The sequence below is a fragment of the Propithecus coquereli genome, unplaced genomic scaffold (assembly GCF_000956105.1).
Source record: "Propithecus coquereli isolate 6110/MARCELLA unplaced genomic scaffold, Pcoq_1.0 Scaffold181, whole genome shotgun sequence".
In the NCBI taxonomy this organism is placed as follows: Eukaryota; Metazoa; Chordata; class Mammalia; order Primates; family Indriidae; genus Propithecus; species Propithecus coquereli.
In genome coordinates this window covers 2,756,947-2,783,583 of record NW_012142857.1, presented here as the reverse complement: position 1 = coordinate 2,783,583, position 26,637 = coordinate 2,756,947, and the positions used below count along the sequence as shown (strand labels likewise).

Genomic DNA, 26,637 nt, shown 5'->3' with positions numbered 1-26,637 from the left:
GTGGTCTCTGATAGCCGTTTCATATTTAAGGGCCAGCCAGTCACTGGAAGGTTCCTGGGAAGCTCTGTGCATTGTTATAGGCAGTAGTTCTCAACCAGGCTGTTTTGCCCTCAGGGGACATTTGGCAATGTCTGGGGACATTTTTGATCGGTACAACAGGAGAGTTGGGGGTGAGGTGCTGCTGGCATTTTGTGGTAGAGACCAAGGACGTTGCTCAGCATCCTACGGTGCGCAGGACTGTCCCACAGCAAAGAACTATGCAGCACCAGAGGCCCAGAGTGCCAGGTTGGGAAAGCCTGTCCCGGGGTGAGCAGGTGGGCACCAGCCCTTTCCTCCATATCTGTTTCTGTTGAGCCGGGATCAGTTTCCCTCCTGAAAAACCCATCCCTGGTCACCCCTGTAGGGCGGGGTGGGTGGCCCCTGCATCTGCGGCCAGGTGCAGTCAGTAAGCAGACTTCATGCTCACCTAGCTGCTTTCAGTTTAGAGTCTCCATATGCGAGGAAGACAGTGCAGGTCTTCTCTGGCTCGGCTTCCACAGAGAGCAAACCTCCTGCCACATGTGGGGCGGGTAGGCAGAGTGACCAGACCACTTGGGCTCAGGAAGGGGATCTGGCGTGAGAGGGCGTAGGAGGTGGGGAGGAGTTGTCTGACTGCTCCTCGTATAGATTTAGAAAACTCCTGCTGCTCTCAGCTCCGTTTGCACTCCCACCTTTGGTGCCCTGGGGACCTTCCGTTCTGAGCCTTCCTGAGTTGTCCGCGGTGAGTAGGTCAGGTTCTTGCAGGTGGTCAGGCTGCCACGTGTGCTGGCCTCTGCCCATCGCCTCTTTGGTTTTCTGTGTCCAGCATGGCCTGGAGGCCATGTGCTATGGCCTCAACATGCCATGCCTGTGTTTATTCCTTTGCTGTCATTTTAGTGAGCTTTGGGGAGGGAGTGGAGACAGACGTGTTGGGTGCATCATCTCAGGCCAGGAGTGGTATCCTTACACATTGGAAAACTGTAGATTTCATTGAAAGCTCTGAAGTGTGTCTGGCTTTCGAGGAGGACAAAGCGCTGGTGAGCTGGGGTTCTTCTGGCTTAAGTCTCCAGGGGCAGGAATTGGGGGGTGGTGCCATACAGGAGCTAGAAGAGCTCTGTGACCTTAATCTCACTAAGCCTCAGTTTCCCTGTGTGTGAAATGTGTCGTCTCAGCCTTGCTGGTGGAGGTGAAGTGGGGGGACGGATGTGGGGGAGCAGACAGCACGGGAAGGGCTGTGGTTCATTACGTCATCCTCACGGTTGGAGTCGTTACCAGCATCTCCATTACGTGCATGGTCAAGGTGATGTGTCATTTGGGCATAGTGACAGGGTGTGGCTCTCTGGTAGGCAGGCTTAACTCAACAAATGAGCTTGAGTACCGACTGCCTCGTTTTCTTGCCAGAGGCCTCCAGTTTGGTTGGCAGAGTGGTGACCAGCTGGCCAATTGGACGGGGCTCTTTAATGTCACGGACGACCCAGCAGTGCAGAGCGGCAGTGACCCCAGCTCCAGGTACAGCACCCGGTGAATGGTCAGGGAGGGGGGAAGCTGGCCCTGTAGTGACCCTGCAGCCCCTGCTTCCCAGGGTGGACAATGTGTCTTCAGGGAAGAAGCAGGTTCGTTCCGGTGGCTCAAAGCTCAATGCATTTTGGTATGTCCACCTGTCTCCTTTAACCTGAGGGGTGAATGGATTCGAAAGATGAGGGGTGGGACCCAACTACAACAAAGTAGCAACTCGCTGCCCCTTCTAGTGGTGATGGGGGGAGTCTTGGTTTCAAGCCTCCATTTGAGGGTGGGGGCCAAAGCTCTGTACCCGCTGCAGGGATTTCGGATATCAGCTGGCAAGAGTGTGTAGGTATGTGTGTGGGTGGGCGGCAGCAGGGGGTGGACGTCAGGGAGGGGTCCCTGCTCCTCTGGAGTCCACTGCCCAGGCAGTCCCTGCTCTGCCCACAGGCGAGGCTGCTCTTGGCTGGGGCAGAACCACTTCCATCAAGGTGACCCTGATACTTGACATTCACACCATCACGTGGTTATTTCCTCCTGACCTGTTGTAGCGTTTGGAGCTAAAATCAGTAACTAAGGGCACTGTGTATATTCAGGAGTAGAAGTTCAGTAATATTTGGGGAACGGATAAAAATGGGATATTCTCAGGCAGGGCACACTCGTTGCAGGGGGCATTGCGGGGAATTTTTGCAGACAAGGCAGGATGCTCCATCTGCTGGGAGCCGGGTGTGGCTGGAACCTGCCAGCTAAGGGTTCCCAAGGGCTGATTAAGCTGTTTAGTTCCTTAATTTTTTTTTTTCTAAGTAGGGACTAACTCTTAGATCCATTTCTCTGGAAGAGGGACGTTTTCATTGCTAGTAATTTTGACACCCAAACATTACATTGACCCTGCAGAGAAGTAATGTGTTTTTTAGGGACCTCTAATATGTGGTTTTGTTCAATACTTTGAGAAATTAAAGATGTGCCTCTTATATCAGAAACCAGTTGGGCGAATGTCCACAGACAGGCCTGAAGGTGTGGGGCTGGCCACATGCCATGACCTGGCTCGAGGGTCTTACGCTGGCCTTTGGGACCACAGTTCTTTCCGTGTAAGTGCAGGGGGAGCCCTGGCCAGCTGCCGGGCCCTGGGACGTCACGGGGAGGAGGGTTGTGCGAGTGGTCCACGGTTGCCCTTCGAAGGTTGAGCCTCCAGAGATGATGGCCTGTCTGCTCTGTGACCCTCCCAACAGGTCGGGGGTGGTCTAGGTAAGTCAGCAAGTGCCTGCCCCCCTGCTAAGGACTCCTGGAAGAGTTCACTGAGAGGTTTTGGCTGGAAAATGCTAGTCAAGTGAGCAGGGCGGACAGGCCCCTGGGAAGCTGTTTGTGGGCAGACTTCCCCGGCAGTGGCCGAAATCATCACGTGGGCTCCATCCCTGACTTTCCTGGCTGCCAGCATCTTTTGTCTTCCCTTCCTCTTTCCACAGTTTTATCTCTCGCTTCTCTTCCCCTCTCAGCTTCCCTGCGTTCTTCTCTCCCTTTCTTCCTGCTGCCCTTTCTGGGTCACCTTCCTTTCTCCTTCCCCATTTCCTTCCTCTCTCCTCCGCGTCCCTCTCTCCTGCCCCCTTTCTCATCTCCCTTACCCGGGATTTTCTCTTCCTCTCTCCTACCAGTGGTCCTGGCCAGCCTCCCCATTCCTGCCAGCTGGGACCCCTCAGGGGTCTGATGCTCCATTGGCCTCTGCCAATTCGACTTTGGAATCAGGTGCCCTGTATGCAGCCTCGTCGCCCACCGAGTCGATTTCCTTCCGGGGAGTGGACCCAGAATTCCCTTAGTCACAGAATACATGTCGTGACCACACATCCCCAGTATCTCTGGAACAATTCCAATTTCAAATCTCAATTTCTAGTTGACCCCTGAAGTACCCACCTCTGGGAAAGACTGCGATGTGTATAGTTCCCACACGTGAGAAAGAACGGTTAATGTAAGTAGGACTGAACCGGATGTTGCACATTTTTTACCTTGGTATAATAAAAGTGAGCAGCTTCTGCCGTCTTCCAAATGCAGATTTTCAGGGCTTGGGGGAGGACCTAACGAGGACGCCGTGCACATCGTCCCAATTAACGACTCTCCAAGTCTGGAATATGGGATGAGCTCCGTGGTCGTGTTCAGCTAGTGAATAATTCAGTGCGTGCCATATTTTGCTATCTATAGTTGTGTGGTGTGTTGAAGTGTTGGGCAACCTGGTATCATTTATTATTCACAGGGTTCGAAGGGAAGTCAGGAAGTACCAAATATAACCAGGGGACAGAGAGGGGCTAAAAAGCAAATGACACAGACATTGTATACTCAAGCAGCAGCCACAGGGAGAAGGAGCCAGTCCAAATATTAGTCTGGAAAACTCCAAACAAGACCACAAAGAAAATCCAGGCCAGACAGTGCTCATCAAGGCTGTGGTCAGATCTCATTGCACACAGGCTGGGGGAAGTCCAGGCTGCAGTGGAAAGGTGTGAGCTATAAAATATACATTCACATGTAGCTTTAATTTCAAGTCTAGGCCTACAAAGCGTTGTCCAGTAAGCACCCTTAGGGGAACTGCTTTCATTAGAGGATAGGGAATAATTTTTAATCAGCAAATGTTTCCATTTAAGTGGGTGCTCTGAACAAGTAGGATGGTCTTTGAAGACATTTCTCATCATATTGTTCAAATTATGTGTATCCACTTCTATCTTTCCAGCGAGGCAGTGGTTCATTTCTGAATACCCAGCACCCAGGAGGGCACCTGCCATGTAGTAGGTGCTCAGTAAATGCGAATTAGATAAAAGAATGAATGAAGCAGGGAAATAGTAAAGGCTATTGGTACGAAAGCCAACTTTAATTTCAGTGTTCCTGAATCTTCCCTTAGAGATTTATTCCTTTGGATTCGACCTTGTCTCTTGGCGCTGTCTTTGAAAAGTTATCCCCAGGAGGGGGAAACACTTTATAATCATGAACTCTTTCACAGGTTGGAATGACCAGAGAATTTTCTCTTGAGCAGAACAGGTCGTGGGGCAGCCAGAGAGTTCTGGGCCGCTGGGTGGGAGAAGGAAGACAGAGTGTTGGTGGGTGAGATGGGGTGGGAGGGATGTAGAAACAGCAGGGGGCGGGCAATGGAGGCAGATTACACATTTCCCCCAAAGCTGACTAGAAAGTCCCCTGAACACACCCCAACCGAGCATGGCCCGTCTGGGAGGGAGAGAGCGAGGTGGGGGGCAGAGTCCTTGTCCTCCCTCGCCAGCTCAGGACCTCGACCCCTCTGGCCAGACCCAGCTGCCAGGGCGAGCTCTGAGGGCAGGGAGGCAAGAGTCCCCCAGGCACGGTCCCAGCAGCCAGAGCTGGCGCTCAGCCTGGCCTGTAGCCACAGCACAAAGGGCTTCACTCACCCTCTGCCAGCTGGGCCCTGCTCCACATCCAAGTCCTTGTCCTCCTGTCAGTATCCACCTCCTCCTTGAAGCCTTCCCTGATAGCCTCAGCCCGCCTGACTCCCTGTAACTCCACCTTCTGTAATATATGTCTCCCTCAGGGCAGTTTCTGTCATTACACACTCGGAGAACTCTCTGGCAATGCACGTAAGCCCCTCCGTGTTTGCTCAGGCATTCCCCACGTCCCTAGGAGCCTCTCGCCTTTGAGAACTGGGCTGGACCCCTTGTGCGTGCACCTCCTGAGCCCTCTGGACCCTCCAGCTCCAGGCACAGCCTGCAGGCTCCTTGGCTGGCTGGCCTCATTGGCCCCTTCTTCCAGCCTCTACACCAGCCTTGGCGCCCGGTCTTACTTCCCACTGGGGTGGGCTGGCGAGAGGAGGCGTGGAAAGGCAACTTGAGGAACACCTCTCTGAGGTCCAGGGCAGGGCTGGCCGAGGCTGCCTGTGGCTGGGGCAGTCTTCTCCCTGTGCCACTGGGCTTCTGGGTTGGAGTGCAGAAGACTTCCCAAGTGCGGGGTGTAGCACGGGCTACAGGAGAAAAGAGAAAGCCCCAAAGCGACGACACAAGAGAACCCCCTCTACGGAAGAACGAGCCGAGTGAGTGTGGAGGGCCTGGCCCGCGCCCTGGTCCTGGGTGAGAGCTGTGTGTGTGTCTAGCCTGTATTGTATCGCACTGGGCTTGGAATTGTCGTGTTTTAGAGCTGGAAGAAACTGTCCGAATTCAGTGTAGCACTTTATTATGCTGTGGTGAATTGTTCCCTCATTGTTTCAAGACAGTGTACGATGAGGTAATAAATTGCGAGGTGCAGACGGTGAATGCTCCGAGAGCTTAGTGTAGAAGTCAGAGGCCCTTCCAGGAAGAGGAGACTCAGCTTGGATGTCAACGGCGATGCTCGTCGCTGGGCGTCATGGGGGCCAGCTGTGTACCAGGCACTGTGCAGGGCACCTTACCTGTGCTATCCCATGTAACCTTCAGCCTCAAACCTTTGAGGTAACTGCTGTCTTTACCCCCATTTTACAGATGAGGAAACTGAGGCCCCAAAAGGCTAGGTTACTTCCAGGGGGTGGGTGGTGGAGCTGGAGCACCCCATGTAGTGTGACTCCGGGGTCCTGGCACTCATTGTGGGGTTACAGCGATTCTTCCTTCGGGCAGCTCATCCAAGGTGGGGGAAGGTCTCCTCGCTTTTCCTCTCGAAGTCCTGTCAACCTTCTATCCCTGCCTCTGCTCCTGGCGTTAGACTGTGATAAAAAGGCCCTGTGGATTTAAGTAGATTTCTTCTGTGCATATTGTTGTCAGAGCTGCATGGTTGGTCTCAGACAGGATGATCTTTAGGGTCTGTCATCTCCTGCTGCCCTCTTTCCCACTTTTTATCTTCTGTGGCCTCCTCCTTCTCCCTGCCCCCTCCTGCACTGTGCTTAGGGCTTTCCTGGTTGTTATGCCCGGAAAAAGCTTCCCTCCACCTGCTCCCGGAGGGGCCCTTGGGGGCACTGCTACCCAGGCAATCCCAAATTCCAAGCAAGCCTTTCTGGTCAATTTTCACTTCTGCAGAAAAGGGACAAAGGGCTGGAGCTCTTGGGCTTCATCCATCTGGGAAGAATTTGGAGACGCAGGTCTGGCAGGGCATACTTGGGCTGGGTGCTGGAAAAACAAATGCTGAGCAAACCTCGTGGCTTCCCCTGTGGTCCACGCACCCGATGTGGGCACTCAGGGCCTGGCGGAAGCTGGGCTGCGGGCACATGAGCCTCTGCCACATTGGCAGCTGCCGTCCTCAGAGCGTTTGTATTTACTTACAGTTTCCTCTCCGGAAAGTTCTTCCTGCGCATCTGCACAGGGCTCTGTACCTCTATTCTTGTCCCCTGTCCAGAGTGGCCTTCCTTGAACCTTCCAAACTCCTGGCCTGTTTTCTTTTCTTCTCTTTTTTCTTTTCTTTTCCTTTCTTTTTGTCGCACTCACGGCTACCTGGCACCGTGTTGAATCCATATTTTCCTGCCTCCCCTCATGGAGGCTCCACGAGGGCGGGGGTTTGTCTGGCTTGTCCATCACTGTATTCTGACCTAAAACAGTACCTGGCACACAGCGGAGGGTGAGCAAATCTTCGATGAGTGAAAGAGAAGAAAAGCCCTCCGCACCTGCCGTGGGCACAGACAGGCCGTGGGCAGCTGTGATAGGGCCGGGCTGGAGGGGTGCCCGGGGTCTGCGGGCACAGGGGAGGGAGGGCGGGGAGGGCAGCCAAGGAAGCCGACCCTGGGCTGACTCTGACGGATGAAGAGGTGGGAACGAGGGAGACACGGCTAAGGAGTGTGTCCAGACAGAGACACTGATCCAGGTGGGAGAAGAAGGCTCAGTCGTGTCCCTGGCACCGGGGTGGACAGGACAGCTTGGGAAGTAGAAGCGGGGACAGTTGTCGAAGAAGGAGAAGGAGGCAACTAGGAGGCGGCGCTTGGCTTGGGTGCCTGGGGGGAGGTGCTCGGCCCCCCAGGAGCAGTAGGGACCTGACCGGTGCTAGTGTAGACAGTCGGAGCTGTTGAGCCAAACTTTACAAAAGGGAGCTGTTCAGGGCCCCCTCGTCTGGCTGGAAAATAAGGTCACCACAGACACACTCTCGTAGGGAGTGTGCGGGACACTCATCTGCAGAACTGCTGGGTGGGGAAGGAGGAGTGAATCCAGGCTTCAGGCTTTGCCTCGGATCCCCGTGTCCCCGCCCATGCCAGGAATGACCCGCAGGTTTGGCGACAGGTGCGCACCTGGAGCACATTAACCTCAGGACTGTCTAGGGTGGCACTGAGGACATCAGGCTCTTTTGCTTTCAGTTCTGGTAGCTCAAAACAGCTCTGGTGATTCCTGGAGACAGATGAGGGAACGGTGGCCCAGAGAGGGCAGGTGAAGTCCAAGGCTGCCGAGCGGCTGTGGTCCAGCCAGGGCTCGGAGCCAGGGCTCTCCACTGCCCTGGCAGTGTCTCCTGGCAGCTGTGACCTGCAGTTGTGAACGGCGGAGCCCTTCTTGCCTGTCTCCTGCATATTTGGGAAGACGCTCCCGTCCTCTGAATTGTCAGGCTGCAATTTTCAGACTCTGATTTCTGTGCGTTCGCTCTGATGGGTAGTGTGCTATCTCGAGACAGCAGCTGTTCTGGCTCTAGAAATAGCACTGAGCTCACTGAAGGGCTGTCGCCCTTGGGAGGGGGAGGGGCCGCTTCCTGAGAAAACCCCCAGGGAACCGTGGCTGTCAGAGTCAGGGCAAGGGAGTGCACCGAAGTGATTAAGAGCACGGGTTCCAGGCTCTCACAAACCTGAGGTCTCTTTTCCAGTGCCACCATTTACTAGCCGGATGACCTTGGGCAAGTTGTTACACTTTATCTCTTGTAGTTCAAGTCTTAGGTATAAAATGGGGAAATAATGCCTGCCTCATAAAGCTGTTGGATTAAACCAAAGTTAAAGAGTCTGGTATCAGGCTGCCACATACAGTTACGCAGGGTGGGCACTGCATGAAGATATTCAGCTACGGAGTCAGGTGGGGCTGAAATCCAGCTTGTTCTCCCTTAGCTAGCCATGTGCCTGGCACGTGGCTTGATGTATCTGGCGAAAAGGTTGCTTCTTCCTAAATTGTGCAAAGGTGCCGTATGGGCTGCTGTTGTTCCTACCCAGTGTGAAATAAATAAACCCCTCTGTGCTTCTCCAAGATTCTGTACCAGGCTTGACAGGGGCCCAGGGGCTTAAATTGCTGAGCTGGGGCAGCTTCCCTGCTCCTCCGAGGTTGGTGGAGGCCTAGCAGGTGCGCTCTTGCATGACACAGAGACCCTCCTGGGGTCCTGGTCTCTGGAACATCATCAGTGTCTGAGGGTTGCGGGGAGGGGTTAGATAGAAAGCGGCATGCATGGGCCTCATCTTGTACCAGCCACTCAGGACCCAGAGTATTGTGGCCCCCAAGGAAGGCACAATGGCCCTGGAGAAGCTCTAGAGAGGGGACGTGGCTAACAGGGTAGCCTCTGAGGGACAGGCTCGTGGGGAAAGGGTGGTAGATCCGGACTCTCCGTGGGCCAGACCCTGAGCGTGCTGAGATAAGACCTTCTCAGCCTGCAAGGTTGGAGCCCAAGACTGGGGAGGGAAGAGGGGAACTCATGTCCGGAACCCCCATGGTTACCTTTTTTAGGTCTTCTGCATTTGTTTTCTCCCTTATGGAGGCTGTCACTGCTGACCGCACAGCCCTGAGTGCACAGAGATGGGGCGGGATGGACGCAGCCTGGTGCCAGCCTTGGCAGCCACGCAGTACCCGAGAGGGGCTGAGCTCTTGATATGACTGGCCAAGGCTGTGTATACCTGCGAGATGCTCCAACGTAATGCCAGGGTCCCCTCCCCTTTGACACGGGGAGAGATTGTCTTTCCAGAACTGAAAGAAGAGACAGTGACGAACTCACCTTGAGAGGCTAATGGAGTTTAAGAAGGTTGGAGAAGGTGCTTCTCTCAGTCTTCTAGCAGGGTAAGGAGAAGCTCGAGATGGTTGGAAAGAGGTCCATGACTTAAAAAGAAAAGGGTATTTATTAGTCATTCCCAATAACAAAAGAATCGTAACCCATTACAGAAAACTTATAAAAATACAGAAAATTATTTTAAAAACCACGCATAATCCCACTACTCTGAGACACCCCTATTAATATTTTGTTACAATTCATCCCTTTTCCCATGCATTCACATATGCATATATAATTCTCGTTGGAAACCATAGTTTTGTAACTTGAATTTTACATTCCACATTAGCATGTGAGCATCTTCCTATGTCATTCGATAAAAAAATTAGATAAAAAATATTTTAAAGATTGCATCACATTTGATGTCTGCATTCAGACCAAACAGGGATTTCCATGGCTTCCTCCAGAATGCAGTCCCTGCACGTCCTGTCGGAAGTGGAATTTAGGGTGACCTGGTGTGGCTGTGCTTCTCAAAGTCTTCCTTCCTGCCTTCGTCTGTTTGGGCTGCTATAACAAAATACCTTAGACTGGGTAATTTGTAAACAATAGAAAGTTATTGCTCACAGTTCTGAGTCTGAGAAGTCTTAAGTTTAAGGCACCAGCAGATTTGGTATCTGATGTGGGGACCTGTTCCTCATAGATGGTACCTTCTTGCTGCATTCTTACGTGGTGGAAGGTTGAAAGGCTCTTTCAAGCTTCTTTTATGAGGGTCTAGCTCCATTCTTTTTTTGAGACAGGGTCTGGCTCTGTCACCCAGGCTGGAGTGCAGTGGCCTCATCATAGCTCACTGTAACCTCAAACTCCTGGGCTCAAGTGATCCTGCTGCCTCAAGCCTTCCAAGTAGCTGGGACTACAGGTGTATGCCACCATGCCCGGCTCGTTTTTCTACGTTTTGTAGAGATGGGGTCTTGCTCTTGCTCAGGCTGGTCTCAAACTCCTGGCCTCAAGCAATTCTCCTGCCTCGGCCTCCCAGAGTGGTAGGATTACAGGCGTGAGCCACCATGCCCAGCTTCTATCTCCATTCTTAAGGGCAGATTTCTCATGACTTAATCACCCCCAAAGGCCCCACCTCTTCATGTTATCACATTAGGGATTCAGTTTCAATATATGAATTTTGGGGAGACATAAACATTCAGATCATGGCTCCTTTAGTCAATCATCTTTACAGACCGAGCTAGAGCGATGTAGCCCCCAAAGCAAAGCCCAGGTAGGATGGAGAAGGAAACAGGGCTATTAGCTGCATTTTCCAGATGAGAACACAAGCTTTAGAAACAGGCATGGGGCAGTTTTGGTGAGTTGGCTGAGGTACCACATGGAGTGTTTTCAGGGTACCTGATATTTGCTTTGATCGGTTATGAGAAGACATGCAGATACAGAAGTGACTGTCACAAAGGAAGAGATTTTTATACTCACAGATCCCTGGGAGCAGCAGGCAGGGTGCACCATGCAGGGCCACATGGGAAAGCCGCAGGGTCGGACAGAGGGAGCCGGGGAGAACGGGTGCAAGAGCTTTTGTTAGGATTTCCATGGGAAGGAGCCAGTGAGGCAGGGTTTGCAGCTTGGGATTGGCTAGTTTGAATAATTTCAGTGGGCTCTGGTGAGTAGGGGCTGTCCCTAGTTGCCTAGGACCTGGCCTGGGGTGGTTAGGGCAGGGCCTCTTCCAGTGGCCCAAAGTGTGGCAGCCTGATAGAGCAGGTGGTTTGGGGCATGGCCCCGCATCAGTTTGCATATGAAAAGTGCACTCACAGCCTAGTCCTTGGCTATCTCCAGGAATTGGCCATCCCTGGGAGGGGCAGAACCTCCAGGGTCAGAAAGGGCCCAGGGGTCAAAGCATCAGAAACACATGGTTAATACATACAGTCTGCAGCAGAGATGGGGTGATTAAGGACATGCCCACGTCCAAGCTGAACTCAGTGTGGGCTTTATCTGCAGAGTGGCACGGGAGAGGTTTACTAATCACAGCGGAAGGAGGATGTCACCAGTGCAGATGGTGGAGACACTTCCTGAGTTGTTCATCCCTGACTCAGCCCTTCCGTCAACCAGCTGAGGGACAGTAAGCGAGTCTCTGCCTCCCTGCGGCATCCGCTGGCAGCGTGTGCCTTTTAGTGGCAGGAGAAAGGGGACGGAAGGGAATAAGCATTTCTTGGGCACTTCCTATGTGCCTGTGCTTTCCCTGAAATGCTCATCGATGTCTTTTCTCAACCCTGTCACACGCATTGCATCTTTTTTGCTGATTTTACAGACAAGGAAACTGAGGCTCAGAGAAGCGACAGGGCTAAAGTGGCTGTCCTAGTCTGCTCAGGCTGCTGTAACAGAATACCATAGACCAGGTGGCTTTTAAACAGAAATTTATTTCTCACAGTTCTGGAGGCTCAGAAGTCCAAGATCAAGGCAGTTTAAGTTTCAGGTGAGGACCCGCTTCCTGGTTTATAGACATCACCTTCTTGCTGTATCTTTACATAGTGCAGGTGGCGAGGGGTCTCTCTCAGGCCTTTTATAAGGGCACTGATCCCATTCATGAGGGCTCTGTCCCCATCACCTCCCAAAGGCCCCACTTCCCATACCATCGCCTTAGGGGTTAGGATTTCAACATATGAATTTTAGGGGCACACAAACATTCAGACCGTAGCAATGGCTAGTGAGGGGCGGAGGGATGTGAACCCAGTTCTGAAAGCCTCTCTACCCAAAAGCCACTGCACGCACAGCACACAAGACCATTGGAATTATTACACTGCCTAGCTCGGTAGATGAGTGATGTTGGGACCTCGGGAGAGGGGGGACCAAGGAGGAGGCGAGGCAAGGCAGAGGCGGCTTTGTGGAGGGAATGGAAGCGTTGGCTGATCAAAGGGAAGATGCTGCCCTAGTTCAAATGGATTCTTTTAAGGAGGAGAAAAATGAGACCCAGAGAGAAGTGATTTGCCCAAGGTCACACAGCTGGTTTAGAGCCGTATCCGAGATGCATCTGCAAGTCTCCACCTCCCTGAGGACTCTAGGATAAGTCTCTTCTAATGATCATCTGTCTCACTTGAATCTGGAGTTTTTCTTAGCAGTGGCCTGGGGTCATGGCTTCACCTGACCCAGTGGATTCCAAAGGGCTTGGTGACACCGTCTCTGGTTGCAAACGATGATTTTTGTGATAAGACACTGGATCTCACTTACAGCTGTGCGACTGGAAAACTACGTGAGTTAGAGCCAAGGTCATGGACTTACCTCGTGGCCCTAGGCTGACCCCTTGTTCGTAGTTGGAGATAACAGAATCCGTATTAGCTAGTTACAGCAGAAAGGGATTTACAAAGGGAATGGCTAGCTGCTTTGGGAAAGCCGAAGCAATGGCTGGGCTTCCAGGAGTGCCTCCCCAGTCTGCCGTGAAATGGTGCCGCCGCGAAAGCTGCTGCCTCTGATACAATCAGGACGGTGCTGCCACTCCTGCAGTTTCCGAGAGCCATGCCCCCTCTGCCACATTCTGCACTGGCGAACTGTGCCTTGAGCCTTGCCATTCTTCTCCTGTAGCAGCTCTGACAGTCTCGTGCTTTCGATTGACTGAACCGAACTGTTCTAACCTAGCTAGAACCCTAGCTGCAAAGGAGTCTGGAAATGTCATTTTTAGCTTTCCTGACTCTATAGTGTGGAAGATATAAGGATGATAAAGACATAGTCCCTGTGTTTGGGATGCTTGCAGTTTGGAAGGGGACACAGATAATATGAACAGACTATTATAATACAATGTCATTGACTCTAATTAAGACGCAGCATGCAGAGGGTGCCCAGGGTAGGGGTCAGAGAAGGCTTTCTGGAAGCGTGGGCCCTTGAGCTGGGTGGAAGGATCAATTTGATTTTCCAGGTGAGAAAGACAGAGAAAAGAATCCCAAAACGCAAGGGAAACAGAGAGAAAAAGGTGACTTTGATATTTTGGGAATATTCCATACCTCGTTCTTGTTAACTCTGCTTAAATTCTTTCATGACATGAGAACAGGAACCAATTTTTTTTGTAAATAGGGGCCACTTTGTTGTGTAAGATGTTTTAATATTTTAAAATTATTTAAATATGTAATTATACTACTTAAAAATTAAGTATTGAATTACATTGAAATTATTGAGGACAAATATAAATATAATTTAAAAAGTATTAAATATGAAATTATATTTAAAAATACATTATTTTTAATGATCAAGTGATAATGAAAATACACTAATAATAGCAATAATAAAAATACAAATATTTTAAAAAGAAGCCAATAGATTGGGTAAAATGTTTCAGGATTTCTAAAGCGATATGTACATAAGTTTGCACACATGATTTTGGTGTGTACGGTGCATGTGAAATGCCTGCTGCCTGGTGTTGGGGGGGTTCTGGGAATGACTCGAAGGATGCCTGGTCCTGGCTCGCAGAGCCCAGCAGCAGCCCTAGGGTACCCTCGCTTCTGATTCTCACAGGCTGCCTGTTGCGAGGCCACTGTCCCCACATTTACAGGGTTCTGGCCCTGCAAGCTCCTTGATTTGTGGTGTCGAGGCTGTCCTGGGATCCAACCCTCCCAGCTCCATCCCTCCCAGCCTCTGGCCACCAGGAGGAGAGAGGCCATGAGGAGAGGGCTCACCTGGCCTCTGCCCCGGGAGGCCAGAGGGCCCTTTTCAGGGGACATCAGCTGTCCTCATAGCCAGGTGGCAGCAGAAGCAGCCTTCAGTCAGCACAGAGGCTCCTGTCCCGGCTCTGCCACCTTCCAGCTGTGGGGCTCTGGGCAAGTTAGTTAACTCCCAGAGCCTGTTCAGGATGCTTGTGATGGTCACTTTTCTCATAGGCTAGTTAGAAAGATTAAAAGTGGATGCATCCACCCACGTCAAATGCCTGGCCTGGCACTTGGTCTGTGGTAAGGGCTCAGTAAGTATGGGCTGAAATTGGTGTCGGTGTTCTGCATGAAGCTGGCAGAGGGCCCCTGAGGTGGCTGTGGCATGCCTGGAGCCAGCTGGCGCTGGAGAGGGCTCGGGCTCTTCCTCAGCTGGGCCTAGACCAAGCCCCCATCCTGCTCTGCACTGACACTGTGGCTTGGAGCCCTGTCTGGGCAGCCTCAGTTTTCTCAGCTGTCAAATGGGGAGAAAGAAAGGTCAGTCTCAGTGTGAGCACGAGGATCAAGTGAACCAATGCAAATAGAAATGCTTTGTAAAGTAGAAAAAACAGCAGAAATCTCAGGATGTTTTCCCAAGAGACGGGGAAAGCAGGAAAGGGCAGGCCTGGCTGGGGGCCTGAAGGCTCACTGCTGGACTCCCAGTGCTGTCACCCGCACAACTCAGGTCTCTCACTTTCTCTGATCACAGAGCGCAGAGCATCCCTCCTCCTCCCCTCTCCTTTGCAGCACTTGAAACCAAATCTGCTTCTGAATCTCATGCTCCCATACACGCTGCATTGTTCGTGGCCCCTGTCCTGAGCAGTGGTCTCTGCACCCTCGCTAGAGAGGAGCACTCCCAGAGCTGGGGTGCTGAGAGTAACTGACCATCCAGCCATGCAACCAGAGGGCCCCGTGGTCTTTCTGGAGCCCCCACTGGTCATCTATTGGGGTGGGGCTGGTTTGCATTATTTATTTGATGGGAACAGACACCCGCCCCCAAATAAGAGCCTCTGCAGGCCTCCAGACCTGGCTTGCTTGTCTGTGTAACCTCTGTCGCCGTTGGTTCCCAGGTACTTTGACTTTTACGAGGGGCCTTTTGAATACAACTCCACAAGATGCCTGGAGCTGAGGCACGAAATCCTGGAAGTGAAGGTGCTGTCCATGTGAGTGTGGCGCGCTGGGCGATGGGCGCACGGTGCACGAAGGGGTGGGGTGGGGGCGGGCAGGGCGGGAGGAAACAGGAACCACGCAGTAGATCCCCATAGAGCAGAAAGTAGGTCTCCTTACCGGGGCCACTGGCATTTGGAAAGCCCTGGAGGCCTGGAGCACAGTGACGATTATGCCTGTTTTATGACAGAAGGCCAAGTTTGCAAGGTCACCGCCGGTGACTCGGGTGTTCAAGTCCCCGGCTCAATTACCAGTCTTCTTGATTATCATCACCGGGCTCCTCTTGTGCAGAAATCGAAGCGGGCACAGGAATGTCTTACCTGAAATTCAGTACTTTGCACCATAGCCTTAAAGTACTCAGCAAACAGGGAGATTCAGAAGCAGGTTTGGTTTCAAGCGCTGCAAAGGAGAGGGGAGGAGGAGGAGAGATGCTCTGCGCTCCGTGATCAGAGAAAGTGAGAGAACTTGCTATCTATCGCCTTTTAAAATTTTAATTTCGTTAAAAATTTGATTTTTTTTTGATTATTTAAATGAGGCAAAATTCAAGTGGTCCAGATGGTTATTTGGTGAAGAGTCCCCTGGCACGGTTTTGCTCCCCAGAGGCAGCCATGCGTGCTGCGCCTCCTTCCAGAGAGAGTCTGTGCAAGAACAAGCATCTGCGTATGGAGCTTCTTTAATTTTTTTTTGCACAAATGGTAAAAGAGCTCCCCCTCCCCACTCAACAATATGTCACTGTGGCTCTGTTACAACCTGCGGGAGGAAAAGCACATTAGATGCCGAGCATTTTAGTGGGCATGTGCCCACCCAGGTTTTCTGTCCCTCATAGAACTGCCGTGAATTCAGCAAACCCATTTAGAGGAATTTATACTGTGTTAGTCATGACAGGATCTATATTTATTTGGAAACAGTTATATCTGGATGTGGAAAAAATATAGCGTTCAGAGGCAGGCAATGTCGGATGCTTATATGGACTCACAGGCCCGTGACATAACCCCGGGGACCTCGGCCCCTGCTCCTTTGGCCTTCTGACATGATTCAAGCCCTGGGAAGGGCGCGGGCCTTGGGGTGGGCAGACCTGAGATCCAAAGCTGCCTCGGCCTTGCCAGTGCTGAATCTTTACGTAAATTACGGAACCTCTCTGAGCCTCTCTTTACCTATAAAAATGGGGACGCTGTTACCTACCTTTTAAGAGTTGTTCTAGACGATCTGAAATAACACATGTGAAAGTAGATGGCCCAGTAGTCTGCATGTGTAGTAGCGCACGTAATAGGTGCTCAGTAAATGTCAGGGCCTGTCTCTCCCTTTCCTTCCCACCACTTCCGTTCCTTTTTGGAGCTAGCAGCGGCTTTTCTGGGCTGTCATGCGCAGACTCCATAGCTTAGCAGCTGCTGGAGAGCTCCAAGGATGAGACCGATGTGCTGCTGGGATTAGCTACGTAGTTTACAAATCCTGCACTGAGCAATGGTCTCTGCATCCTCCCCAGAGAGGAACACCTGAGGCAGCTCACCTCCCATCGGCTCCTCCCAGCCCTGGCTGAGCACACGTCGTCGTGTGCCTGCCCTCGTGGAGCTCTCCTGGAGCTCACAGCCTGTGAGGGGGACAGACGTTAATAACCAGTTACCCCGAGGAGCCAAGGCAGTGACAGGGAGCTGGACTCAGGCTGCGGTGGGCAGAGGGTGGGCAGGCAAGGCTTCCCCGAGGAAGGGACGCTGGAGCTCCAGGCTGAAGGGTGACAGGAGTTAACTAGGCCAGGAGGACTCCAGGTGGAGGGAACAGTGTGTACTGAGGCCCTGTGCCAGGAGCGAGCCCGCTGCGTCGCAGGCTCTGCAGGGTCACCGGCTTGCGTGCCTGCGTGAGAGGGAGATGCGGAAGCTGCAAGCTGTGTTGCCAGAGGGTCAGGCAGGGCCAGACGGTGCGGGGCCTCGGGGTGCAGACCCAAGCTTGGATTTCTCTTTATCCCAGGGGCAATGGGAGCCATGGGAGCGGTTTTAAGTAGGGTCTGGGGCACATGAGCTGATTGGTATTTTGAAACACTCCACTGAGGAGTTGTGATTTAGTGGCAAGGATGGTGGTCAGGAGCCGAATTCACAAGCTCGTGGCAGAGATCCTGGATCTTTTCTCTGAATCCAAAGATTTCAGACCCTTACATGTTTGTGCAAATCCAGAGCTCTCTGGTTGAAGGGAAGCGATCCTCCTGCCTCAGCCTCCCAAAGTGCTGGGATTACAGGCGTGAACCACCACATCTGGCCAGGTTTAAAAATTATAAAACAGACACAGTCTCTTTGTGGTTATTTCAAAGTCCGGACAAGAAGATCTAAGAAACCCCATGAATAGGTCCTTCTTCCATGTCACCTCCCGTCCCTCTACCCATATATTTTCTATGTGTTGGTGTTAGTCTGTGTATCAGTTTGCTAGGGCAGCCGTAACAAGGTGCCACAGACTGGGAGGATTAAACAACAGAACTTCATTTTTCCACAATTCTGAAGGCTACAGGTCCGAGATCAAGACGTGGGCAGGGCTAGCTTCTTTTGAGTCCTCTGCCCTTGGTTTGTACGTGGTCACTTTCTTGCTGTGTCCTCATGTGGTTGCCCTTCATTCTGTGTCTGGTCTGGGTCCTCGTAAGGAAACCAGTCAGACTGGATTAGGGCCCACCCTAATGACCTCATTTTAACGCTATCTCCAGATAGACACATTCTGCGGTGCTGGGGGTTAGGCCCTCAACATGTGAATACTGGGGGGACACAGTCCAGCCCATGACAGTCCCTATCACAGCTTCCTCTTAGGGCCAGATTAGACATTCCCTGGGCTTGTTGCAGGGAGCTCTGATGGGCAGCCTCCTATTTCCCCATGCTCTGTGCCCACCCCTTGTCCCTTGTCATGGGGTGTTGGGCCTCTCCGTGTTTGGATTTAGTTCTCATCTCTGCTGTGGGCACCTGCTCTGTGCCTGAGGGCTGGGCTCCTGGGCTGAGCAGCCATCCTGCAGGGCCTTGCTTCCCTGTCTCTTCTAGTTGTCCTGTTGTCCACACTGTGGTCCCCAAGCACTGGGGACCCAAGGGGAGAGGAGAAGCTGGGCTGCTCATCGGGCATCAGCCTATGAGCCTGGCGACATCTGGGGACAGCAAGCTCTGTGCTCCTTTCCTGAGGACACACTGAGGGTCATTGTGTCCTCCAGGACTGAAATCAGAGAGCCCCAGAGGCTGGCTCTGATCTGAGTGGTTCTGACACCATCTGGGGACCTGGAGGCTTCACTGTGCTCCAGCCCAGCGTCATGAGCAAGACTCATGGTGGGTGCGACCCGGAGTTCCCAGGAAAAGGTTAAACCCCCATCTATGAATGGGGGGCTGGACGAATGAACCTCCGTCCCTTCAGGCACACAGATGTCAGCTGGTGTTCTGTCTGAGCAGACAGGGAGGTGTGTGATTCATCTGGGAACGACTGTGACCCAAAACTGCTGAAATCAATGGTAAAAATCAGTCAGCCGGAAAATTCCCACATGGAAAATGCCTCGCTCCCTGACAATGTCAGATACGTGAGGAATTACTCCGTGATGGTTTGCCATGAAAACGCATTGGCACTAATTCTTGTTGAAAGTATTGACACTTGCTTTTAGTCATTCCTGAGCCTCTTTATTTTTAAATAGGAAGCTTTGGTTTCTGCCTGTGCTCACACCCACTTGGGGGTCGGGCCCGAGAACCCCCCACCGGCCTCTCCCACTGCCCCTTCCCCATCTCTCTGGGGCTGGGGCTCTGTGCTGAGCCCGGTACTGAGGCCCAGGGCGGGGGCAGAGCTGGGGCCAGCTGGGCAGACGCCGCTGCCCGGGTTGGGAGGCCCCTTGTGCCACTGCAGTGTTCATAATCCTGTGTCCTTTGCCAGTCAGGGGCTCCTTCAGGGCCGGACCCAGGGCTCAGGTGTGTCTGAGTCTGACCCTGTGCGGGCTCAGGACACACTTGGTAAATGAATGAGTGGATGGAGGGAGCGGGTGAGGGTGCAAACAGGAGGCTGTGGAGGAAAAGCGGGAAAAAGGGTAATGAGATGATTGCTGCTCTCATCTCATTGTGATCACCATCTCTTGCACAGGAAAAATCAAGTAGATCACAAAAGCTTGTACTAATAAAAAGCCACAGTCCCCACGCCCCACCTCACCCCAGCCCAACTCCTGTCGATTTCCTGCTGCTCCTTCTGGTAATTACGTCCACGAGACGCGCCTGCTGCTGGTTCCTGACTTACACTTTCCCCAGGTTTACCACGTCCTGCCTGGGTGGGTGAGGACTCCCTCCCTTGCGCTGTGCCCAGCCCCCTCCCCACGTTTCCCCAGATGAGGGATATTGCTGTTTTTAGTTCTCCTAACTGCAGATGACCTGAGTAATCTATTTCTTGTTCTACCAAATATAGAGAGTATCTCTTGACCCCACACTATGTAAGACGAGGCTGTTAAAATTACGCCCTCCAGCCTGTGGCTTTGGTCATCCACGAGTTTACTTTTAAAATGTCAAGGCTGATAACATTTACATTCTATCTGTAACCATGGCAAACCTGTCTTGGGGCTTTCTCTAGAGATGGACTCTAAAATGTGAAGATCAGCAAATAGTGTTTTCCATTCCTGGGACAATGTGGACATTGTTTACTGAAGGCCAGGGAGGCACCGGGGCTCACGCTCCTTTCTTGTGCCTTTTCTTCCCTTTTTTCTGGAGCTCCTAGCCATCTTTGTCCCTTTGTACTCTTCCTCTCTCTCCTGCCCCATTTTTTTCTGCCTCTGTGTCAATCATGCCTTCCCTTTAGGGCTTCCCTTTCATGCTCTCGCTGCAGCTCGGCAGATCTCCTGGTGGGTCATGTGGCTGTTGTCCCAGCCGTCCCCTCTCTGCCTTCTTAGGCTGGATTCACCTTTGCTTAGATCCCGTAGCTTCTTTCTTGGGATCTTTCTTACACCTTCCTATCATGTCCACTCATGCTCAAGGAAATTCCCAAGAAGTGGTGGCTGAGAGGTAAGGTTTGGGATCCTGTGTCTCCGTGACTGGATTCTTCCCTATGACTTGATTGTTGGTCTAGGGGGTTGTTGGGTTGTTGGCTTGGTGGGTTGGTATTTTAGATGGAAACCATTTCCCTCAGGATGTGTGAGACCTTCTCCGCCACCTTCTAGCGACCAGGACTACACAAAGAGTAGGAGAATGGTTGTTCCTTTGGAGATATCTGTTTTTCTTTTCCTCTGCAATCTTGAGATCATGACGGTTCCGAGATGTCGCAGTGGTGATCCTCGGGACAGACTCATCCAGTGGAGCCTCTTCATCTGGGCCTGTCCAGACTCTCGGACTTTCTCTTGGATCTCTTTACACGTCCTCCTTTCCATTATCCTCTCCTTCCTCTTTCTAGTACATCTAAGAGTCATGTACTAGGTCTTCCGGACTATACCTTTAGCGGTCATGTTTTTAAATTTTATCTTTTCTCTCTCTTTGCTCATTGACTCTACATTCTAGGAAAATCCCTTGACTTCATCTTCTAGCTCTTCTGATGAAACCCGTCCCTGCCAAGAGCTCTTTCTTTGTCCTCAGAGAAGTCTATTCTTGTTTTTAAGGATGTGATGTCTTCTTGAATATTTCTGGAGAAACTAAGTAGGATATTTTTAAGTTCTCTTTTGTTCCTCCAATAGTTTTTTTTTTTTTGGTGATCGCTCTGTCTGTTGGTTTATCTTGGTCTGTCACCTTCAGGTTGACCAGGAGATCCTCAGTTATCTATTCACATTTAAACTTTAAACAGTCAAAAACCGGTAAGAGCTCTGTGTCTGAAGTTTTTCAAAATGCTGCTGGCCTTTTTGCTGCTAGATTGGCCAGATCTTTTAACTGGGAGTGACACATTTTTCAGAGAGGAACTGACAGTCTGATTCCATCCTCCTCCTCCTCTGCTGGACATGCGATGTTTGGCTGCTACAGGGGGGGGTGGAGTGTGGGCTCGATGGTTCTGCCTACGGACTGACGACTGGCTCTCACTCTTGGGGCCGCACCCCCCCTCCACCCACCTCTTAGAATTTTCCACCCAGATCGGCTCTAGGTCCTCTGGACTATGCCATCCTGTCCTTGTGTCACCCCTTCCTCCTTCCATACACTTGTTGGCATCTCTCCTCCACGGAGGCGCCCTCCTGCCCCTGTCCTTCTGTTTATCTGGTAGGATTGTACCTTTTTTATTCTTCTTCTGGAATGTAATGTGTGCCTGGGGAGAGAAGTGCCTGGGGTCAACCCTTCATCTGCAAGGGTTCTCTGCATTTGTAAAGCAATTTATGGAATATTTTTGCACACATTATTCCATTTGATCTTTCTGACAACCTCTGAGGTCAGCAGGGCAGCTCCTGCTGTATCCATCTTACAGATAAAGTAGCTGAGTCTCGGAGAGATTGGATGACTTGCCCGAGGTCACACTGCAAGTTGCAGATGGAGCCAGGAGTCCAGGCTGGGTGTCCAGGCCCTGACTTTGGTCCAGGATTTGACGAGGGCACTGAAGGCACAGAGAATAGGGCCCAGACACTGGTACCAGTCGAGCTTGGGACCCTTCCTGGAGTGTTGCCAGGGCAGTGTTTCCAGGAGGCGTTTGAGGCAGTGACCGAGTAGGGAGCTCCTTCAGGGGCCAGTGGCCTGCAGGGAGTGGGGAGGGGGCTGGGGAGCAGAGGGTGAGCCAGGATGATGCTGTGTGATGGCCCCTCTCCCCAGTACCCTGCGAGCTTCTGAGAGGGAAGATTTGGGATAGTTGAAATGAGGGCTTGCCTTTCAGGTCTTTAAAGCTGCCAAGCAGGTTCCTGTCCCAGGGCCTTTGCACTCACTCTTCTCTCTGCTTGGAATACGCTTTCCCCAGATATTTGCACGGCTCACTCCTGCATCATTTCGGGTCTCTGTGCAAGGTTCTCCTCCTCAGGAAGGCCTTCCCTGATCACGCTTCCCCAGTCACTCCCCCACCCCTTTACCTTCATTGTCCTTCGTAGCACTTACCACTTCCTGACAAGGCATCACATGTTTGTTTCCCATGTGTCTCCCCTGCTGGTATGTCAGCTCCATGCAAGCAGGAGGTCGTTTTGTTCACTACTATTAATATATTTCCAGTTCCTGCCATGTGAAGGCATTCATAAATAGAGATTTGATTTGAACTCGGATATATCAATTCATTCATTAATTTATTGGTATTTACCATGCATCTGCTGTGTGCCTGAGCCCTGGACTTACCGTGGTGAACTCAGGCATGATCCCCTGCCCCATGTATGTACTGCCTAGGGGGAAAGATGAGGAGTGACAGCTGGTTATGGGTTTTACAAAAGTAGAAAGCACAGAGAGCTAAGCATGTTTAACAATAATAATGACTTACACCTATTGGACACTTTCTGTGTGTCTAGTCTTTTATTGCCTCATCTTATTTAATAATTTTAGCAAGTCTGGGAGGGCAAGAGACTATTATGCCTATTTTATAGATGAGAAAACTGAGGCTCGGAGAGGTTAAATAACCTGCCTGAGGTCCCATAGTTAGGAGGTGTCTGAACTGAGTCTTAGACCCAAGTCCCCCTGGTTCCAAAGTCCATGTACTTACTATCCCGTCTAGCATTTCCTGCAATCACCCCTCCCCCACCAGCTGTGTATTCTTTCTGTAGGCGAGGCCTGCTCTGTTTGGGGACAACTGTTACTACCTCCAATTAAACACAGGGGCACACCTCTGCAGAACGAACCTATTTTTTGTTTTGTTTTATTTTTTGTTTTTAACCACAGTTAAGTGGGTTAAATGCTTTTTTTGCAATCATGGACCCCGTTGGGAAGCTTCAGATGCTCCCCAAGATATGCACATTGGGTTTTGGCCTATAACTCAGTGGGTTTATGGGCTCCGTTAAGCCCCTCAGTGGACTCCAGGGTAAGAGCCACCGGGATAGTAGTTTCCTGGTAGCACTCAGCTCCTGGGGGCTGCTTACTTCTGGGTTCATGATCACACCAGAAGAGCATCTTTTCAGGGGCTCCTCTCTGCTCCAGTGCTCAAGACCAGCCAGCTTCTTAGTGGTCCACAGCCGGGTGACCCTGAACAGCTACAGAATGCCTGGCCCTGGCTTGGGGACTGTGATGATCAAGAGAGGGAAGTCATAGTCTTGCTTTTAAGGAACATAGGATCTGTCTGCATTTCCTGGTGTTTCTGTGGAATTCCAGTCTTATGAACTGCTCGGTGGAAAAAGGATCCCATGGTCCAATACCTCTGGGAAATGATTTAGATGATCCCTCTTCCTTGGAAATTCACAATATACAGGAACACAGTAAAGGATCTGAGAAGTCTTGTAGTAAAGAAAAGCATTTAAATTTATTTAACTCAGCTTTCCTCAAATATATATGACCATAGGTCCCCCCTTTTAAAACAATAGGTTCAACCATATGCAAGTGCCATTTTGTAGCAGTTTCACGTGGCTCATATTGTATTGAGCCAGAGTTCCATGGGACACACTTTGGGAAACACAGATAAAATCATACAGATTTTACTCTTTATCATTTGCTGCTCCCTGCACCCCCCAAAGGGCTACCCACACGGGGACATGTAGAAAAGTGCCAACTGAGTGACAACAGTAAAAATTAAAGCTCCACCTTACAGATAAGGAGACTAAGGCTCAGAAATGACTTGTCCGTGGTGACGCGGGCTGGAAGTAACAGAGCTGGGCCTCAGGTGCTTAGCTACCTGTGTTTCCCATGCTCTTTAAAAAAGTGGTCCATGGGGATATATGGCATTCCGATGGTCCAGGATCTGAGTTTTCCTTGTCATTTAGGCTGTCCTTGGAGGGTGGAGCCTGGGTCCCGGGACCGTGGCAGGACTTGGTACTTCTAATAGCTCATGATGTGGGCAGCTACTGGATCATTGTTGGTCCCAGGCCACTGGTCCGATGGAGCCTGCTGGTCTCCTTGAGGTGGTTTGACCAGAATGAAAGGGTGTGTGTGTGAGAGCCCAGGGGAGCAGAGCTCAGGGGCTGCATGCACCCAGCCCAGCCCTAATGGAAAGCCACCTCCTTCTGCGACTGCTCAGAAGCGCACAGATTCTTTGCAGAAGATCTAGTGCTCTCCAGGAGGGGCTAGATTGCGTGGTATGTCTTGTGATCCTTCCCCTAACGAGCAGGGGGTGCTAGCCTTTCTTGGGGAGCCCCCTAGATGTTTCTAGATTCACAACTCCCACCAGCCCAGGGCCTCACAGGGACCCCCAGAGACTGAGGTCCTAGAGAATTCTGGGCATTTCTGCACAACAGGAGAATCGCCCTCAAAACCAAGCGTAAGTGAAGGCAGGAAGGAATTGGGTAGGACCCAAGGAAAAAGCTCTTGACTAAAATGGGGAAGAAGTGACCAAGGATGCTTCAAGGGGAGGGGTAACATTGACACTAAAGCAGGTCTGTAGCAGAGAGCCTTGGGACTGTGGCGTGGCCATGAGGTCAGGCACTGCTGAAAAGAGGAGAGAAACCGATGAGGAGGGAGAGGAGTGACTATTCGGGGTTAAGGTGTGTAACGAGCTCCTATCGGGAGAGACACAGACACACAGGAAGAATGCCCCGAGATGACAGAGGAGGCAGAGAGGAGAGTGATGAGGCTTACCTGAAACACCAGAAGCCAAAAAAAAAAAAAAAAAAAAGGATCTCCTATTGGTCAGTTAGTGTTCATGGGAATTTGTATCTTCGGTTTGGTTCATACATTCTATAAATATTTATTGAGTATCTTTATTTGCTAGGCAGTGTTCTAGAAGCTGGGGATACAGCATCGAGACAATTACAATTGTGCTTCATTATAAATATGTCGATGTAAATTTGGAAAGTGAAAACTAAATCTTTTTGCGGGTGTCCATCCGAGGGAGAGCCCTACGTGAGTTAGACGTGCCCTTTCCTGACGGCGCTCTAGAGCATCACGATGCCGAGATGCCTAAAAGCCGACTGGCGTAAAGCCTGGCAGAGGGTCTCTCAGGGAAAAGGGGCACGTCTCAGGTTGCTCATCTCTTCCTGGCTGTCATTTGGAAATTGGAATCTGCCCTGGAGAAGGGAGAAAGAGAAGGGCGTGGTGCGGTCATGAGCCTTGTTGTGTGTCGAGCACAGTGTGGGTGTGTGACACTCGGCTTGGGAAGGTGTCTTACTCCCTTCATGGACAGATGTGCCTGAGAGAACCGTGCAGGCCTTTGGGGGTGGGCGCGTGAGGAAGAATGATCCCAAATGTTCCTGGGATTTGTTTTCGTCAGGTGTGGTAAGACAGGCAGGGGTGGACCGGTTTGCTTGGGCCGGGGGGCCGGTTTTGGGGGGCGGGGGGGGGCGGCCTGGGTTGGGCCGGGGGGCGGAGTTGGGGGGGGTGTTGGGCGGGGGCTTCGTTGGGGTTTGTTTGGGAGGGTTGGCGGGGGGGGGTAAGCGGGGTAGACAGGTTTAGGGTTGTCTAGTTTGAATAATTTCAGCAGGGTCTGAAGCACAGGGACTGGCGTCCTGCCGACGACGGAGGTGGCTGAGGGTGTGGGCTCCGGGCGGGTTGGTTTGTGCATGAAAGGCACGCTTGCAAGAGAGGTGTTTGTATCTCCAGGAATTAGCAAGGCTCCCGGTGCAGAGCATCAAGAATACAGAAAATACGAAAATATAGTTAATGGCAAGGGCCCGCCCAGGACTTGGCCATAGGAGAGCAGGAAGGGAGTGTTTCTGGGAGTGATCACGCTTTGTCCTGCCCGGCCCCCTGACGTACTCTTCTGTCCCCTCCTCCCAAGGGTGAAGCAGTCGGAGCTGTTCGACAGGTGGAAGAGCCTCCAGATGTGCAAATGGGCGATGAACATCTCCGAGGCCAACCAATTCAAGTATACATGATTCGTCTTCCTCCCTTCTCCTCGTGTGGCTCTCCTCACGGCCACCTCTTCTGGTCTCTGTCATCCTGCAAGGCCCAGCTCTCGGCGGGCATGTTCCCCAGAGCGGGCCTGGATTGGGCTGAGGAATCTGGGCGGCGGGGAGGGTCTGGCTCAGGGCGCAGGCCAAGCGGGCACCTTGCCAGGTGCTGTCCTCCACGTTCTCTCACTCAGTGCTTGTGGCAGCCCTGTGAGGCCAGTAGTGTCATCTCCAGTACACAGCTGAGGTTAACTGTGGCTGATGGCAGGGCAGGCCTGTGTGAAGGCATAGGACATGTCCTCTGTGGCCTCATCGTCCCCACCTCCCCTGGGTGAGAGCAGCTGCTCTCACCCAGCACTTGGGTTCTGCCATCTGACACCAGATGTGTGAGCCCTGCTGTAGATTATTTTATAACCGCTCTATAACTAACCAAAATTAACAGATTATAAATTCCCAGAGAGGCCAGAGCTCTATCTTAAAGTTCTCCCGTGGGAGCTAACAAAACAGGTAGCAGGTGTCCAAAAATTTTTTTTTTTTTTTAGACAGAGTCTTACTCTGTCATCCTGGGTAGAGTGCAGTGGTGTCATTGTAGCTCACTGCAGCCTCAAACTCCTAGGCTCAAGC

At 51.7% G+C, this 26,637-nt stretch overlaps 1 protein-coding gene across 3 annotated transcripts in view; it reads left to right on the top strand.

Moving 5' to 3' along the window:
- ST8SIA5 (ST8 alpha-N-acetyl-neuraminide alpha-2,8-sialyltransferase 5) overlaps positions 1–26,637 on the top strand; it is a 56,037-nt gene that overhangs the window by 22,055 nt on the left and 7,345 nt on the right. Inside the window, exons 2-4 of one of the 3 annotated variants that reach the window (XM_012642656.1) lie at positions 1,420–1,527; positions 15,089–15,181; positions 25,902–25,988. In XM_012642656.1, the coding sequence (XP_012498110.1) occupies positions 1,420–1,527; positions 15,089–15,181; positions 25,902–25,988 (288 nt within the window). The remainder of the gene's footprint in view (positions 1–1,419; positions 1,528–15,088; positions 15,182–25,901; positions 25,989–26,637) is intronic. The other 2 variants (XM_012642657.1, XM_012642659.1) reach the window with 2 other exon arrangements.